This window comes from Cucurbita pepo, chromosome 1 (assembly GCF_057944985.1).
Source record: "Cucurbita pepo subsp. pepo isolate OVF chromosome 1, ASM5794498v1, whole genome shotgun sequence".
NCBI lineage: Eukaryota > Viridiplantae > Streptophyta > Magnoliopsida > Cucurbitales > Cucurbitaceae > Cucurbita > Cucurbita pepo.
In genome coordinates this window covers 11,014,646-11,031,837 of record NC_141798.1, presented here as the reverse complement: position 1 = coordinate 11,031,837, position 17,192 = coordinate 11,014,646, and the positions used below count along the sequence as shown (strand labels likewise).

Sequence of the window (17,192 nt, the reverse complement as noted above, 5' to 3'; positions counted from 1 at the left end):
TAACGGCATTTTTGTTTATTTACTAATTAAGCAAAAAGAGAGAATCAGAGATATTTAAATAAGATTTAAATATTTTAATTATAAACAGTGATTTATTTAAATATTTTAATTATAAACAGTGATTTATTTAAATATTTTAATTATAAACAGTGATTCATAATCAATATGTGTCGGAATTGATTGGGATTGATATTTTATTTAATGTTAAATATTAATTAAATTATTTAATTAATCATTTAATATTATTTTGATTTGAATTAATTTGTTGAATTAAAATAAACAAAGTCAAAATGTTGACTTCACCTAATGGAAAAATCCATGTTTGAGTTGGTGGAATATTGAGTGTCAATATATGGTTTAACCAAACTTGCATGTTTGCCAAATAAAACCCATAAATTTGAGTGGAATTTTAAGTGTCAAAATTTGGTTTGACCTAACTTGCATGTTTGCCAAATAAACTCCACAAATTTGAGTGGAATGTTGAGTGTCAAAATTTGGTTAATTCAAACTTGCATGCTTGCCACATAATCCCACAAATTTGAGTGGAATTTTGAGTGTCAAAATTTGGTGAACTCAAATTTGCATGAACATGCAAATATGACTCTATAAATAGAGTGCTTGGGAAAAACCTTGAGAAAAACTCTCACAAACTCTCTCTTCATATATACTAATCTCTTCCAAGTTTAGTCACTTACCGGATTCCACAATCCCGTTCTAAGGCCGGAGAATAGTAGAGAAGACACTAGTGGTGGTTCGAAACCGGTTCGTGAGAAAAAAGGAATTTGAACTACAAAAGGTTAGTACTCAAACTCCTTGAATTTTAATACTTATGAACATGATAGTTATTTACTATAATTGATGTTCTAAGAGTGCTTAAGATCCAAATTGCTTCCGCATGTGTTATATTAACATCATCAATTGGTATGAAAGCAAGTTTTAGGCACTTTATTTACATTAATTTGAGCATGGTGGGTACCATTTCATGAATTAAAAATTGTGGATGCTAAAGTGGACGTTTATGGTTTTGGCATTTTTTCATGCTTCCATTTGACACCGTTATTGTAATTGGCTTAATGTGTATGGGCTTTAATGAGTGAAGAAAGGTATGTAATTTTTATGGAGTCATTAGAGTCCATTTTAGGTTGTAATTGATCGATAATGGAAATGATGGCAAGTTAAACCAAAGAAGAAGAAGGAAGAATTTTTTCTTCCTGACCCAACCCGACTCGTGGTAGGCTCGAGGGAGTGGATCACATTATTTTTTAATTATTAATGTAATAATTTAGTTAATTGATTGCTTTAAAATGCCAAAACCAATCCACTTTAGTGTATTTAATTAATTATGCATTATGAATGTATGTTTTAATTAAATAGAAAATGCATATGCATAAAGTATGCCATATAGATTTAAAATCCCACCATAGACTAAGCATGTTTCATGCATTACAAGTATATTATAAGTGTTATACTGTATAATATGCATGTTTAGGGTTCCATGAGTGATAGATATAAATTGTTATATTATTGCATGGAATAGATGATTATATAATTGTTATATAAAGCATGTTAGATGCATGTTATAGGTTACTTTCAACGTCATAAAACGAGATAGATGTTAAAAATCTATAATAAAGATAAGTGCATGCTCACTTAGGGATAAGAACCAAGCACGATCAATTTTAATAGTTAAAATAGGTCGATATCTTGTAAAATTGCTATTACAAGAAAGCTCACCTGGCACGATCTTGTCTAAGGCTGGAGGTACTTAAGTTGACGGTTTACGGAACACCTACTACCTGGAGATCGAACCAGTACTTGAACTTAGTTAGCCCAGTTTTATGAGCATGCGTGAGTGATGTAAGTTTTTTTTTTTAAAAAAAAATCACCTAGACTTAGGTTATATTTAATTAGCCAGAATATACCTACGTAATGAGTATACCCAACCGTCTAAAATACTTAGTGGGAGGAAAAAAGTATATGAGATACATAGTTTTTTTTTTTTTTTAAGCTCTCTGGAAAATTCACACCGTGAGATTCATGCTCGGCCTCGTGTCGCCCTGGGAGCGGCCTCCATTCGGGAGGGATTTGCATGAGTCAATAACAAGGTGAATAGAGAAAGTATTTATAGTAAGTGGAAGGAAGTATATCAACACATCCTATGGTTTCCACCACTAGGTTGCACCGTGAGATTCCTATGTTCTGCCTGCATGTTGCCCTAGAGCAACTACCCATTCGGAGGGTCGTAACATGGGAGAAGGAACAACGCAAACTTAGAAATGGATAGGATCTCTTAGGTCCATTCCCAACTTTGGCTTTTTCATTCGATAGCATTGTTGGGGCCGATCTCTAAGGTCTAAAAATGGCGAGTCACACTTACGAAGAATTACTAAGAGTTAGTATATTCTTGACCAAAGTAGCGATAACTAAAACACTATAGGAATAAAGAGTTATTCTAGGATTAGTGTTTAAGTCAACAATGTCTTGGTTTAGTAAATGAGTGATTGCCCCTCGGTAGCAGTTACTCTGACTCACTAAAGTATCGTTGCAAATTAATAACTTTTGGGTACATCATTACATTTGCTAAACCTAATTGGATTAAAAAAGATCAAGTCAATTCACTACTAGAATTTTCTTTATATCACAGCATGACAAGCTCAATAGTACAATTACTCGCTTCTGAGAAATTAAACGGCAACAATTACGCAACTTGGAAATCAAACCTAAACACAATATTTGTAATTGATGATTTAAGTTTGTTTTAACTGAGGAATGTCCTCCAAACCCCAGCTCAAATGCAAACCGAATAGTTCAGGATGCATATGACAAATGGACAAGGGCAAATGACAAAGCCCGAGTGTACATTTTAGCCAAGATATCTGATGTTTTGACTTAGAAACACGATGTTATGGGTACTGCTAAAGAGATTATGGAATCTGTGAAAGGGATGTTTGGACAACCGTCCTGCTCCCTTAGACATGACGCCATAAAATACGTTTACAACTGCCGTATGAAAGAAGGGACCTCAGTTAGAGAACATGTCCTGAACATGATGGTCTATTTCAATGTGGCAGAAGTAAATGGAGCTGTCATTGATGAGAAGAGCCAAGTTAGTTTTATTATGGAGTCTCTTCCGAAGAGCTTCCTACAATTCCGCATGAATGCGATGATGAACAAGATAGAATATAACTTAACTGCTCTTCTCAATGAGCTACAGACTTATCAGTCCCTCTTAATGAACAAGGGACAAACAGGAGAAGCAAATGTTGCTGTCTCTAAGAAATTACTACGAGAAGCAAATGTGTATAATGTAATAACTCAAAATTTGTCCAGGTTGAGGAAGGGAGAGGGACTGATAAGTCTGTAGCTCATTGAGAAGAGCAGTTAAGTTATATTCTATCTTGTTCATCATCACATTCGTGCGGAACTGTAGGAAGCTCTTCGGAAGATACTCCATGATAAAACTAACTTGGCTCTTCTCATCAATGACAACTCCATTTACTTCTGCCACATTGAAATGGACCATCATGTCCAGGACATGTTCTCTAACTGAGGTCCCTTCTTTCATATGGCAGTTGTAAACGTATTTTATGGCGTCATGTCTAAGGGAGAAGGACAGTTGTCCAAACATCCCTTTCAGAGATTCCATAATCTCTTTAGCAATACCCATAACATCGTGTTTCTTAGCCAAAACATCAGATATGCTGGCTAAAATGTACACTCGGGCTTTGTCATTTGCCCTTGTCCATCTGTCATATGCATCCCGAACTATTCGGTTTGCATTTGAGCTGGGGTTTGGAGGACATTCCTCAGTTAAAACAAACTTAAATTATCAATTACAAGTATTGTGTTTAGGTTTGATTTCCAAGTTGCGTAAGTCACCGTTTAATTTCTTAGAAGCGAGTAATTGTACTATTGAGCTTGTCATGCTGTGATATAAAGAAAATTCTAGTAGTGAATTGACTTGATCTTTTTTAATCCAATTAGGTTTAGCAAATGTAATGATGTACCCAAAAGATATTAATTTGCAACAATACTTTAGTGAGTTAGAGTAACTGCTACCGAGGGGCAACCAATCACTCATTTACTAAACCAAGACATTCTTGACTTAAACACTAATCCTAGAATATCTCTTTATTCCTATAGTGTTTTAGTTATCGCTACTTTGGTCAAGAATATACTAACTCTTAGTAATTCTTCGTAAGTGTGACCCGCCATTTTCAAATCTCGGAGATCGGCCCCAACAATGCTATCGAATGAAAAAGCCAAAGTTGGGAATGGACCTAAGAAATCCTATCCATTTTTGGAGTTTGCGTTGTTTCTTCTCCCATGTTTCGATCCTCCGAATGGGTAGTTGCTCTAGGGAAACATGCAGGCGAAACATGGGTATCTCACGGTGCAAACCTAGTGGTGGAGACCATAGGATGTGTTGATATACTTCCTTCCACTTACTATAAATACTTTCTCTATTCACCTTCTTATTGACTCTTGCAAACACCTTCTGAATGGAGGCTGCTCCCAGGGCGACACGAGGTCGAGCATGAATCTCACGGTGTGAATTTTCTAGAGAGCGTAAAAAAGAAAACGATGTATTTCATATACCTCTTTCCTCCCACAAAGTATTTTAGACGGTTGGGTATACTCATTACTTAGGTATATTTTGGCTAATTAAATATAACCTAAGTCTAGGTGATTTTTTTTTTAAAAAAAAAACTTACATCACTCACGCATGCTCATAAAACTAGGCTAACTAAGCTCAAGTACTGGTTCGATCTCCAGGTAGTAGGTGTTCCGTAAACCGTTAACTTAAGTACCTCTAACCTTAGACAAGATCGTGTCAGGTGAGCTTTCTTGTAACCGCAATTTTACAAGATATCGACCTATTTTAATTATTAAAATTGATCCTACTTGGTTCTTAACCCTAAGTGAGCATGCACTTATCTTTATTATAGATTTTAACGTCTATCTCATTTTATGACGTTGAAATTAACCTATGATATGCATTTAACATGCTTTATATAACAATTATATAATCATCTATTCCATACAATAATATAACAATTTATATCTATCACTCATGGAACCCTAAACATGCATACTATACATTATAACACTTATAACATACTTGTAATGCATGAAACATGCTTAGCCTATGGTGGGTTTTTAAATCTATATACCATACTTTATGCATATACATTTTCTATTTAATTAAAACATACATTCACAATGCATAATTAATTAAACACACTAAACTGGATTGGTTTTGACATTTTAAAGCAAGTAAATAACTAAATTATTACATTAATAATTAAAAAATAACGTGATCCACTCCCTCGAGCTTGCTGCGGGTCGGGAAGCAAAAATTCTTCCTTCTTCTTCTTCTTCGGTTCAACTTGCCATCATTTTCATTATCAATCAATTACAACCTAAAATGGACTCTAATGACTCCATAGAAATTATAGACCTTTCTTCACTCATTAAAGCCTATACACATTAGGCCAATTACAATAACGGTATCAAATGGAAGCATAAAAAAATGTCAAAACCATAAACATTCACTTTAGCATCCACAATTTTTCATTCATGAAATGGTACCTACCATGCTCATATTAATGTAAATAAAGTGCCTAAAACTTGCTCCGATACCAATTGATGGTGTTGTTATAACACATGCGGAAACAATTTGGATCTTAAGCACTCTAAGTACATCAATTATAGTAAATTAGCTAGCATGTTCTTAAGCATTAAAACTCAAGGAGTTTGAGTACTAACCTTTTGTTGTTCAAATAACTTTTTCCTCACGAAAAAGAGTTTCGAACCACCACTAGTGTCTTCCCTACTATTCTCCGGGCTTAGAACGGGATTGTGGAATCCGGTAAGTGACTAAACTTGGAAGGGATTTAGTATATATGAAGAGAGAGTTTGTGAGAGTTTTTCTCAAGGTTTTTCCAAGGGCTAAGTTCCATCTACCTTGATCACTCTATTTATAAAGAAATATTTGCATGTTCATGCAAATTTGAGATCACCAAATACTGACACTCAAATATTTGAGATTAGGTGGGAAGCATGCAAGTTTGAGCTAACCAAATTTTGACACTCAAAATTCCACTAAAATTTGTGGGGTTTATTTGGAAAGCATGCAAGTTTGGTTAAACCAAAATTTAACACCTCAAAATTCCACTCACTCAAACATGGATTTTTCAATGAAGTCAACATTTTGACTTTTTTTTAATTTTAATTCAACAATTAATTTAAATAATTAATTTCAAATCAAAATAATATTAAATGATTAATTAAACAATTTAATTAATATTTAACATTCTATCAAATGCCAATCCCAATCAATTCCGGCCCATATTGATTATGAATGACTATTCATAATTAAAATATTTAAATCTTATTTAAATATCTCAAATTCTCTCTTTTTGTTTGATTCATAATTAAAACAAAATGCGGTTAAATATATCGTATATATTTAGCGTATATTCCCAATTTGAATTCGAACACTTCGAACTCACTCGTCACATTGTTCTAAGGTTTAGTCCGATATGAGCTAGTTGAGGGATCTAATGGATCTACAGATCATGGGCTCCAACGATCCGAGATTAACCGGCTAAACTCATTAACCTTGTTAACCAACATTTGTTAACTACTAGGACACTCCACTATAGCCTAGTAGTTGCACTCCCCTCACTATAGATATATTTCTGTCCATTTGATATAACCATGATTAGTAAGTCGATCCTTCACAGTTGTTCGTAATTAGAGCTGAGTCAATTTACCGTTTTACCCCTAAAGTTACTTCTTGTTCCTTAAGTCCCACTGATCCTCTAATGAACAATTGGTTTGTGGTCCAACCATCAAACTGAATCCCTCTCGGGCCGATGAGAGGGTGGGGCCCCTTGTTCAAGACTTAGAGTCAGTACTTAAAGAAACAACCTCTCTACTATCCCTAAAAACGGGTAGGAGTGAATTCCATCTTACACCCTATGTCCTCAGCTATTCACCCAGTCTTACCCTTGAAATGGGAGGCTTATTGAGTCGGCAAACTCGGGCCACTCTCAACCATGCAAATCTAAGGATAATTATGAATAAACAGGAGTTCATAGTTAGCTCAGGATTAAGGTCGAGTTACCTAGGTCATCGAGTGAAAAAATCAGTCTCAATAGTAAACGACATTATAAAGTGAGAGTGATTTTCTTCATGGTCCGATCTTATGCAATACTCATTGCATAGGACACCCCCACTCACATGTCTCCGCATGTACAATTTAATAATCACATTGTTTATATCATATACAAAAGTGGGCCGCATCCATAGTGTCCCCAGGATACTTAGCCTTATCCTTGTACTATAGATCATTTTGACTATATACTTGAACTTGATCCACTCTTATGTCTCTACATATAGTTCAAGTAATCATACTATAGTCAGAGTGTTCTTATTTTATTGGATTTAGATTAATAATAATCATAAAATTCACTTTATTCAATATCAATTTTTACTGAATAAACATCAATAATAACTTTATTGAAAATAAAATATGTTTTTATTTATAAACTATGAGTTTTTGGACATAAAACCCAACAAAATGTATTGGTAAAATTTGATTATGAGACTTCGTGTATGTATTGAATGACATAATGCTGTGAAAGACAGTTGTGGCAATTACTTACCGAGTGTATGAATTAATTATACCGACAAAGACATAGATTGGTTGTCTCACATCCTGGTTATTAGTTACAAGCTAGTCAAGGTTTCAGTTTTCAAGACCACATGCTAATTGGTCATGTTTTAAGCTTGGTCACAAGCTAATTGATCAGTGTTGGCAGGTTCGATAGGAGGTACATGTTGGTTGTCCTACCTCGTCCCCCTCCCCTCCCCTCCCCAACAATTTTAACCCCTCGATTTTCTTTTTATATTTTTATTGTATATATGCATATCTAATCCGAGCAAGTGGTTACATATCGAGCATTCAACATTTACAAAATATTTTTCAAGTAAAAACAAGGGTGGACAAAGGCGGTAAGGAAGACTATTCTCATGTTTTGATCGTATTTCTAAATTATTTTGTTTTATTTACTTTAATATGTCCCCTTTTAATTTCTTTTCAAACTTTGAGATATTTGTTTTAAAGAGTGTTAATGGTGTTTTAATATTTAATTTCGTTAGTTAGTGTTGGCTCTAAAAATTTGGTTATTTAAAATAAATTTAATTGGCCTGCAAGTTAAAAAAAAAAGTTTTAAAATTTTTTAAGGATAATTTGGAATTTATTTAAAAAATGAAAGAAAATATTGGGTAAAGTATGGAATATTTTGATTAATATAATATTTAAAGAAATAATTTGAGGAAAAAGAAAGAGAACGAGTTAGTTACCCGTACGTGCGTCCACAGGTAATAAAAAGCAGTTAATAAATCTCAGGTTTGAAGAAGATGAGATAATATTATTTGTAAGAATTGGTAAACGACACTTGTACGCGTTCATGACGAGAGACAGACACAGACAGATCGGATTCATATGCAATTCCGTATCGCTTTTCCTTTTCCGCCATTGGAGCTCCTTTCCAGTATTCCCTGCTTCTTCAATTCCGCTTCCTTTTCCTCATCATCCTTATCACGTACGTATCTCTTCCTTCGTTTCCCCTTTCACTCCATTCATCATGTTTTTGGATGATTTTCGTCTTTGTGCTTCTTAGATTCAACTTGTTTGTGTTTTCGTCTTCCTTGATTCCCCTGCTTTTTATCCTCTAATTCTAGTTCATCGTTTTTTTCAATCGCTTTTCGCTCCGATCATTTTTTTCTTTCCCGATACAATGCAATTTCGAGGTTGACTTTATTGGTTTTTTTATTGAACTTCTTCGATTCCCCTGCTTTGTGTTGCAATTGACCAATGCATTTGCTTATAGGCATGCATGAGCGTTAAAACATGTACTGTCTAGGAGGGGATATATTGTGAATTCGAGGTTGATATATTCTTCTTGTTCTTTTGTTACTTCGTTTTTATTGCTCGAATTCCGTGCTTTGTATTACCTATGATGCATCTACGTGTACTTGTGTGGGGGCGGATGTCTGTACTGGATTTATTATGTCCTCTATGTTTGGATTGAAGTTGGTCCGTTTCTCTTCTGGCTTATAGATTCTTGTCTGTTTGGCTTTTTAATTCGAATCAAGAGAAAATAAATTTTAATTTCCTATTTGCTCATTAAACTGAAAATCTCTATCACTTTGTGTGTGCGCGATCGTGTTCTGGCTCTGCCAATTTTAATTGTTATGCAGAACAAAATAAGAATAACGTTTGGATTTAGGGTAATTGCAGTTCTTGTTGTGGCCTATCTCTTAGATTATTATTGTAGGCTTTATGGATAGAGCTTCACTTATCGCTGTATTCTTTAATCCTCATATTGACAGAAACATGTCAGAAGGCATGAAGTTGGAAAATGGCTCTGTTGAGCAAGATGAGGATCTCCATAACTCTGCAACTGAAAAGGTAAATAGTGCATTCCTTCTTATTTGAATGTTAAAGATGATCAAACCCATTTTCCACGATATTCAAATTGCTTTAACTTGCGCATAATAATCTATAAAAGGGAACAGGCTCTGCCTTACTGTCCGTTCATCTAATCTACTCATAGGAACGCTTTTTGAAGCTTGAGTAATTATCTAGGAGGGGTATGTCAATTATTTTGCGATTAAAACGTAAACTTTCAAGACTTGTGCCATCTTTTAGCCCAATAAATGCATATTTATTGCAGAGTACAGATAGTAATATATACATATACTTTTTTTTTGAATCAGACAGTATCTACTTTCTCATTTCCTCCTCTGTTAAAGGATTCTCACATATTTCGAGGGGGAAATGGCGCCGTTTTGTCTATGCAGAAAAAGCAGATACTGAACTGATAAATTAATGGCTACTATTTTAAAAGGAATGCCTAGGTGTGTCCCTGGGCTCTGTGCAGTCATTCTCTTGGCATATTGCTTCCCTTAAAAGTACATCTTTGTGTGCTAATTCCTTCCTTGTGAACCTTGTGAAGGATTACAGTGTGAAGAAATATCTGTATTTGACAAGGGATGCTTCTAGTAATATTAGTTCCCATAGAATGCCTATTTCTATTGATGCTTATATATATATAGACTGACTAACTTTCCTCAATACGCATAGCCTAGCATTGATCCAGGGCAACCCCCATCACTCACCTGGCAACGAAAACTAAACAGTGAGGGAGTTTCACTTCGGCAGTTCAGGTTGCATCTGAAAGAGATAGTTCATCTGGTATTTTGAATTTCAGATGATTTCTTTTAAGATCTCTATTATACCTTATAACTTTGTGAGCATATATGTCATGGCTGAATGGTTCAGTGTTTCTTGGTGTCCAAGCAGTTAAAAAAGCTTGGTATTCATTATTTTGTTTCTATAATATCAGAATTTGACGGATTTATACTTCCATCTAGGATTGGTCTTCTTTTATAGATATTATTGATCTTCTTTAATAGATATTATAATGTGAAAATAAGATCACATGCTTGCCTATTTTTATAAAATCAATGTTTCTATGCATTACTGGTACTCAAATCATCAAAAGGATGCAGTTTAAACTCATGGTTTGAACTATCAGCCATGATGACTGTGTTCTGTATGAAATATTACTCACTCCTTTTCTTTTCCAGGCTCCTGTAGGACTTAGGCTAGTCCGCCATATACGAGAAGAATCTGTGAAAGGAAGGGTAGTAATTTTATTGTAGTATGGCCAGTCCAGTTTGATTCTTAGGTTTGCAAGTAAATAGATCTAGAAATTATTGACTACCTCTTCTTGTCTGCATTTCAGGGGGCTATGATAAATCCTTTTATCAGACGCCAAATAACTGATACTCATGGAATACCTCTAGGTGGTATTGGGTAAGTCTTTCTATCTTTATATTTTTCCCTCTCCAAATTTAGTATAACATGTACAGGACAATTTCTTTACTTGATATCTGCATTTTTCATTCACCTATCCTCCTTTTCATAATTGCATGCTTTTAATATTTGAAGATTTAAATACTCTTCCAAAGTCAAGTTTAAAATCTGCATTAAGAACATGGAAAAGATTCTTTATATTTGTTTAGCCAGATTGAATAATGCTTAGGACCTTCGATATATATAGGATATGCAAAGTTACAGGTGATAGAAGCAAGTATTGACTGTTCAGATTGAATCAAGAACAATAAGAAATTTAAGCCCCCAATATGTTTTTATTTACATCTAAATTAAAATTTTAAGAAGTAGAAAGAATTTTGAATATTTACAGGAAGTGTACAGATTTCACATTGATCTTTGCATGTAGCTTGTCTGAATTTTATGTTGATGACCTCTTTTATGAAATATGTATCTTTACTTGTAATCTTCCCTTCCACGTGGATCTGCACCGATATTTGGCTATTACTTATGCTTGTTTTATACTGAAGTTGTCAATTATGTAAGCTTTTGGTCCATTGAAATTGACCTGAGAATAATTATATGTAGCTATTCTTATTCTTTGTTCTTTTGTTATTTAACAATCCAAATGTTTAGATCAGGAAGCATTGGAAGAAGTTACCGAGGTGAATTTCAACGATGGCAACTATTCCCTAGAAAATGTGAAGATAAGACAATTTTAGCAAATCAGTTTTCCGTGAGTTCATTGAATCCCAATTAGATGCCTTTCTTTGTTTCTTTCTTTCTGTGTCGAGAGGCTTTTTAATGTGTTGTATCACACGTCCTGTGTGTTCATTTTCATCCTTTTGGATTCATTAGTTACCAAAAAGTTAGTCAATTCAATTATTAATAATAATCTAATTACGAGTACTGCAATAGGTTTTTGTTTCACGACCGAACGGGAAGAAGTATTCTACTGTACTATGTGCACAGAACCCTCAAACCGAGAGGTAGTTACTGAACTTTTTTATGATGTCAAGTTTATCTGCATTTGGAGATTGTTGAATGGCATAATTCAAAAGTAGATGTTTATTTGCCCTCTCATTATCATATACACCATCAGGGATGTTGAATTATCAGGAATTGGGTCTTGGGACTGGACTTTGAAGGGTCATAGGTCTACATATCATGCTTTGTATCCACGAGCTTGGACAATATACGATGGTATTTTTTTAATTCTACATTTTATGCTTCTTAAGTTCATCATCATTTATAAAATGTATGTCATTTTTCACCCTTTTCCTCCACTGCAGGTGAACCGGATCCAGAACTTAAAATAGTTTGCCGTCAAATTTCACCTATTATTCCCCATAATTACAAGGAGAGCAGTTACCCTGTCTCGGTTTTTACTTTCACGGTAGAACTGCATTTCTGTATTCACATTTATTTTATTTTATTTTTTGCTGTTGTTGGTTTGTCTTATGAATTTAAGTTCACCATTGGTCTCTTGATCTATTTTTCTTCAGCTGCACAATAGTGGAAAATCAGCTGCTGACGTCAGTTTGCTTTTCACCTGGGCAGTATGTGTTCACCATGAATATCCATTTGATTTCTATAATTTCATTTTCTAATGCTATGTCATGAACTAATTATGATTCTTTTAGATTGTTACTTGGAATTTGTCTAGATTTTATCCAGAATCATGAGATTCTTTGGACTTGATTTTTCTTTTTCCGTGCTATTCAGAATTCAGTGGGAGGGATTTCTGAATATTCTGGTAACCATGTCAATTCGAGAACAAAGTAAGAAAATTACACTGCTGAACCTCATTTTTATTCTTTATTACCTGAACTATGACTGCAAGTGTTACTTCAATTAAAATTTTGCTCATTTATTTGTATTAGAATTACAATTAATTCAAAGCTGACCTACAATATTTATAAATTTTTTAGGACAAAGGATGGTGTGCATGCTGTGCTTCTACATCACAAGCAAGTGCTTTTCTCAGTTATTTATTCCAAATAATGTAAATAGAAAGGGGATTCGGATAGGGTATGATTAGTGCAATAGCTATAAATTTTCTGTTTCTTATCGTCTTCTTTATTAAACATTCAGGACAGCAAGTGGATTACCCTCTGTGACTTATGCTATCGCGGCACAGGAGGGTAATGGCATTCATGTCTCAAATTGCCCTTGTTTTGTAACATCTGGTAACTTCCCGGGTATATCGGCCAAGGATATGTGGCTTGAGATCAAAGAGGTATTTAGCTTGATGTATTTTACATCATTTCCTGATGATGCTTCGAGATTAGAATGCATGTCAACTTTTATGACTCTGAGATTTGGATATCTTAAGAAGCGAATGATTTTGTTGAAATATTCTTTTATGTAACTGAGATGTGTGCGGTTTTGAACTTCATCACTCTTACCTCAAATTCTTGGACACCTTAGGTAATGAATGGTTTTACTTAGAACTCGTTTGGTTTCAATTGGAAGCTATTTTTCCTATTGATTGCTCTGATTAGAAGAGAAAAGATAGGAGAGAAATGTTCGAGTTAGCAAAATCTCATGTAACTCTTCCTTGGTTTTTATAGATAGAGTTTAACAACTATACTCCCTTTTGTAGTCACATAAATTGAGGTGAAATTTTCTAAGCTTCATTGTGACTTTGTTCTCTATGTAATACTTGGTATGGTGGACCTTTTATTGTAATTTTTCAATAATTATTGAAAAGTCTTGTTTCTTCTTTCGAAAAGAAAATTGAGACTCTTTTGCTCCCTTGTTTCTCACAAAAGGAAAAATATACTGCTTTACAGACTACACTACAGATTTCTAGTGTTATTATTTTCTTCATGTTTTCACTGTTCATGATGCAATTCTTATTAAAATCGTCATTTGTATTAGTACTTTCCTTTTGGAGCTTGATATATGTCTATTTTTGTTCTAATAGCATGGTTCCTTTGATCGCCTCAACTCTCCTGACATGTCAATGCCCACTGAAGTGGGTTCATCCATTGGTGCGGCTATTGCTGCTTCAGTTACAGTTCCACCTAATGCAGTTCGTACTGTTACATTTTCGTTGTCTTGGGACTGTCCTGAAGTGAACTTCTCTGGAGGAAAAACTTATCACAGGTCAGTGGAAAAATTGTACAAGAAATGATACAACCTGAATCAATCATTATTTACGTTGTTAAAGAAGATTTTCTATGCAGGCGTTACACAAAATTCTATAGTAACCTTGGAGATGCTGCTGCCAATATTGCACGTGATGCAATACTAGGTAAGTTTTAGTTGTGTCATAATTAGATTGTCTGAACCCCAATTTGTCTCTCTCTCTCTCTCTCTCTCTCTCTCTCTCTCTCTCTCTCTCTCTCTCTCTCTATTATGCGTTGAAAGTTAAGTAGTGCTTAGATTTTTTTCCCTTCTAAATTCAACTTAGATACATTTATATTAGCTCCGGTACATTATAGTTGATATAGTAGGTGAAGCAGATGCGGTTGTGACATAGGTTTGAATCCCCACCCTTATTTGTGCATGATATTCCCAAGAAAAAGGTTTTCCAAGAAAGTAGGGCTTTAATGAAGTAATTGAGAGGCTGTTAGTATTGTATGATTAAAAAAGTAGCTGAAGGGTTGATGCATTGAATTAAGTAGGTGAAGCAGATGCGGTTGTTTTTCATGGAAGTTCAGGTTGTATAACTCTCGTAGAAACCTTTAATAACATTTTAGTGTTTTCCCTACAATCGTCAAGAGCATTGTGTCTTTGAAGCCTTGCTTTAGTCTTGCATGTTTGGTGGTCACCAAACTTGGGGAGTGTTTGGGCCTTGAATAAAGATTTATTTTATTTATTTATTTATTAATAAGGTTATGATATTTTGAATGTTCCTCATCTTGATCCATTTCCCATGAGAAGGAACAACGTTAATCTTGATCCATCTCCCACGAAAATATGTTATCTTAACACCCTGTGTTTCTGTATCTGACTTAGAACATCGTCACTGGGAGTCCCAAATTGATGCTTGGCAAAGACCTGTGCTTGAAGACAAGAGGTTTCCTAAATGGTATGCTTAATTACATCAGTTATTGTTAATTGATTTCTTCAGATTTTGACGTCTCCCGATTTCTGCAGGTATCCCACGACTCTCTTTAATGAGCTTTATTATCTAAATGCAGGAGGGACTATCTGGACAGGTATATCTAACCTACAAATTTAAGATTGTTTCTTGTCATTTTGATTAAAACTGTATCATTTTCTTGAAAATGTTTCTATAGATGGGTCACTTCCAATTCAGAGTTTAGTAAGCTTTGGGGAAAGGGGATTTTGCCTTGACGAATGCAGATTTGGTCTGCAGAGTGCAGTTGATGCATCCCATGAAAATGACACTGCTAATGATATTCTTGGGAGGATGACTTCAACACTTGATGAGTTACGCAATTCAGGCACATCAAATTCTGCATTTGGACTAAATCTGCTACAAAAGGGAGAGGAGAATGTTGGCCAGTTCCTTTATCTTGAAGGGATTGAATACACCATGTGGAATACCTACGACGTTCATTTTTACTCGTCTTTTGCAATAATAATGCTGTTTCCAAAACTTGAACTCAGCATTCAACGAGATTTTGCAGCGGCTGTAATGATGCATGATCCCAGCAAGATGCAACTTCTAGATAATGGGAAATGGGAAGCAAGAAATGTTCTTGGAGCCGTTCCTCATGATATAGGAGTTAATGACCCGTGGTTTGAAGTAAATGGATATAACTTATATAATACGGACAGGTGGAAGGACTTGAATCCCAAATTTGTGCTTCAAATTTATAGGGATGTTGTTGCCACAAAAGATACGAAATTTGCAAAGGCTGTCTGGCCCTCTGTCTATCTTGCCATAGCTTATATGGACCAGTTTGATCGGGATGGCGATGGGATGATTGAGAATGATGGCTTCCCTGATCAGACTTATGATACGTGGTCCGTCACTGGTGTTAGTGCATACAGTGGTGGTCTATGGGTGGCAGCTTTGCAGGCTGCTTCCGCCCTGGCTCGTGTAGCTGATGAAAAGGATGCTGAACACTATTTTTGGTTCAGATTTCAGAAGGCAAAACGCGCGTATGAGAAATTGTGGAATGGTTCTTACTTTAACTATGACAGCAGTGGGGGGAGTTCAAGTTCATCTATTCAAGCTGATCAGTTGGCTGGACAGTGGTACATTTATAAACTATCTTGAAGTTCTATAATAATAATAATAAAAAGTTCAGCATTAATATAAAAATCTGTATGGTCTTCTGATGGAAGCTTAATATTTATGTGAAAGGTATGCTAGAGCCTCAGGTCTTCTTCCCATTGTTGATGGAGAGAAGGCCAAGAGTGCAATGGAGAAGGTATACAATTACAATGTGATGAAGGTGAAGGGTGGGAAGCGAGGTGCGGTAAATGGGATGCTTCCTGATGGAACAGTGGACTTTTCATCAATGCAGTCAAGAGAAATATGGTCAGGAGTGACATATGCTGTTGCTGCTACAATGATCCATGAAAAATTGACTGATATGGCATTTCGAACAGCGGAAGGGATCTATGAAACTGCATGGTCAGAAGATGGCCTGGGGTAAGTAAGATCATATATATTTTTCTTTTTCCTCTTCCATTGTGTACACTGTTTTCAATCAAATCCCAGATGAACTTTCAACTGTCATATTTATGAACTTTTTGTTGTTGGTTGTGGTTAGATACAACTTTCAGACACCAGAAGCTTGGACAACCACAGATCGGTATCGAGCGCTGTGTTACATGCGACCTCTTGCAATTTGGGCTATGCAATGGGCACTTTCAGAAAAAATATCCATCATTGAGGAGTTGAAAGAACTTGACAATGAGGCCATATTAAGGCACCATGCCAAGTTTTCCAAAGTTGCCCGCCTTCTGAAGTTGCCTGAAGATGGGACATCTGCAAGTGTTATACAAACGGTCTATGATTATACTCTGAAGAGGTTTTTCTAGATTCTGTCAATCCACTTTTGGTTCGATATATTATAATAAACTATAAGTATTACTTGTACCTTCTTCATTCTGCTGTGAGTTTAAGATGAGTGAATCTAAATCTCTAAAAGCGGTCTTAAACTTCTGGGTTTGATCAAGGATTATTTCTTCTTAAAGACAGTAACATTCTGGATCTATGAATATGCTGAATGCTGAATTGCTGTGGTGGAAGAAAGCTGTTATTCTTGGGCATGGTGCTTGACGTGGATCCTAAACTTTTTGTTTTGGTGTTTGTGTGTGTATTTGCTCATTTTAGTTTAGGAAGGGACCC

At 35.1% G+C, this 17,192-nt stretch overlaps 1 protein-coding gene and 1 pseudogene across 4 annotated transcripts; one reads left to right on the top strand and one right to left on the bottom strand.

The window, feature by feature from the left end:
• Positions 1-3,160: 3,160 nt before the first annotated feature.
• LOC147794702 (uncharacterized) lies at positions 3,161-3,925 on the bottom strand (annotated as a pseudogene).
• Positions 3,926-8,452: 4,527 nt separating this feature from the next.
• On the top strand, positions 8,453-17,096 carry LOC111792802 (Beta-glucosidase, GBA2 type family protein). Of its 4 annotated transcripts, none has more exons than XM_023674392.2 (20): positions 8,453-8,615; positions 9,406-9,484; positions 10,160-10,270; positions 10,666-10,722; positions 10,824-10,894; positions 11,549-11,648; positions 11,831-11,901; positions 12,015-12,115; positions 12,205-12,308; positions 12,418-12,471; positions 12,638-12,693; positions 12,844-12,882; positions 13,007-13,151; positions 13,842-14,023; positions 14,104-14,171; positions 14,879-14,951; positions 15,020-15,081; positions 15,163-16,090; positions 16,200-16,490; positions 16,612-17,096. In XM_023674392.2, the coding sequence occupies exons 2-20, from the start codon at positions 9,410-9,412 to the stop codon at positions 16,880-16,882; spliced, it is 2,859 nt and encodes a 952-aa protein (XP_023530160.2). In that variant the 5' UTR covers positions 8,453-8,615; positions 9,406-9,409; the 3' UTR covers positions 16,883-17,096. The 4 variants fall into 4 exon arrangements, with proteins under 4 accessions (XP_023530160.2, XP_086983791.1, XP_023530166.2 ...); XM_087127665.1 differs by lacking the exon at positions 8,453-8,615 and adding an exon at positions 8,655-8,960; XM_023674398.2 differs by lacking the exon at positions 8,453-8,615 and adding an exon at positions 8,998-9,303.
• The last annotated feature ends 96 nt before the right edge of the window (positions 17,097-17,192 follow it).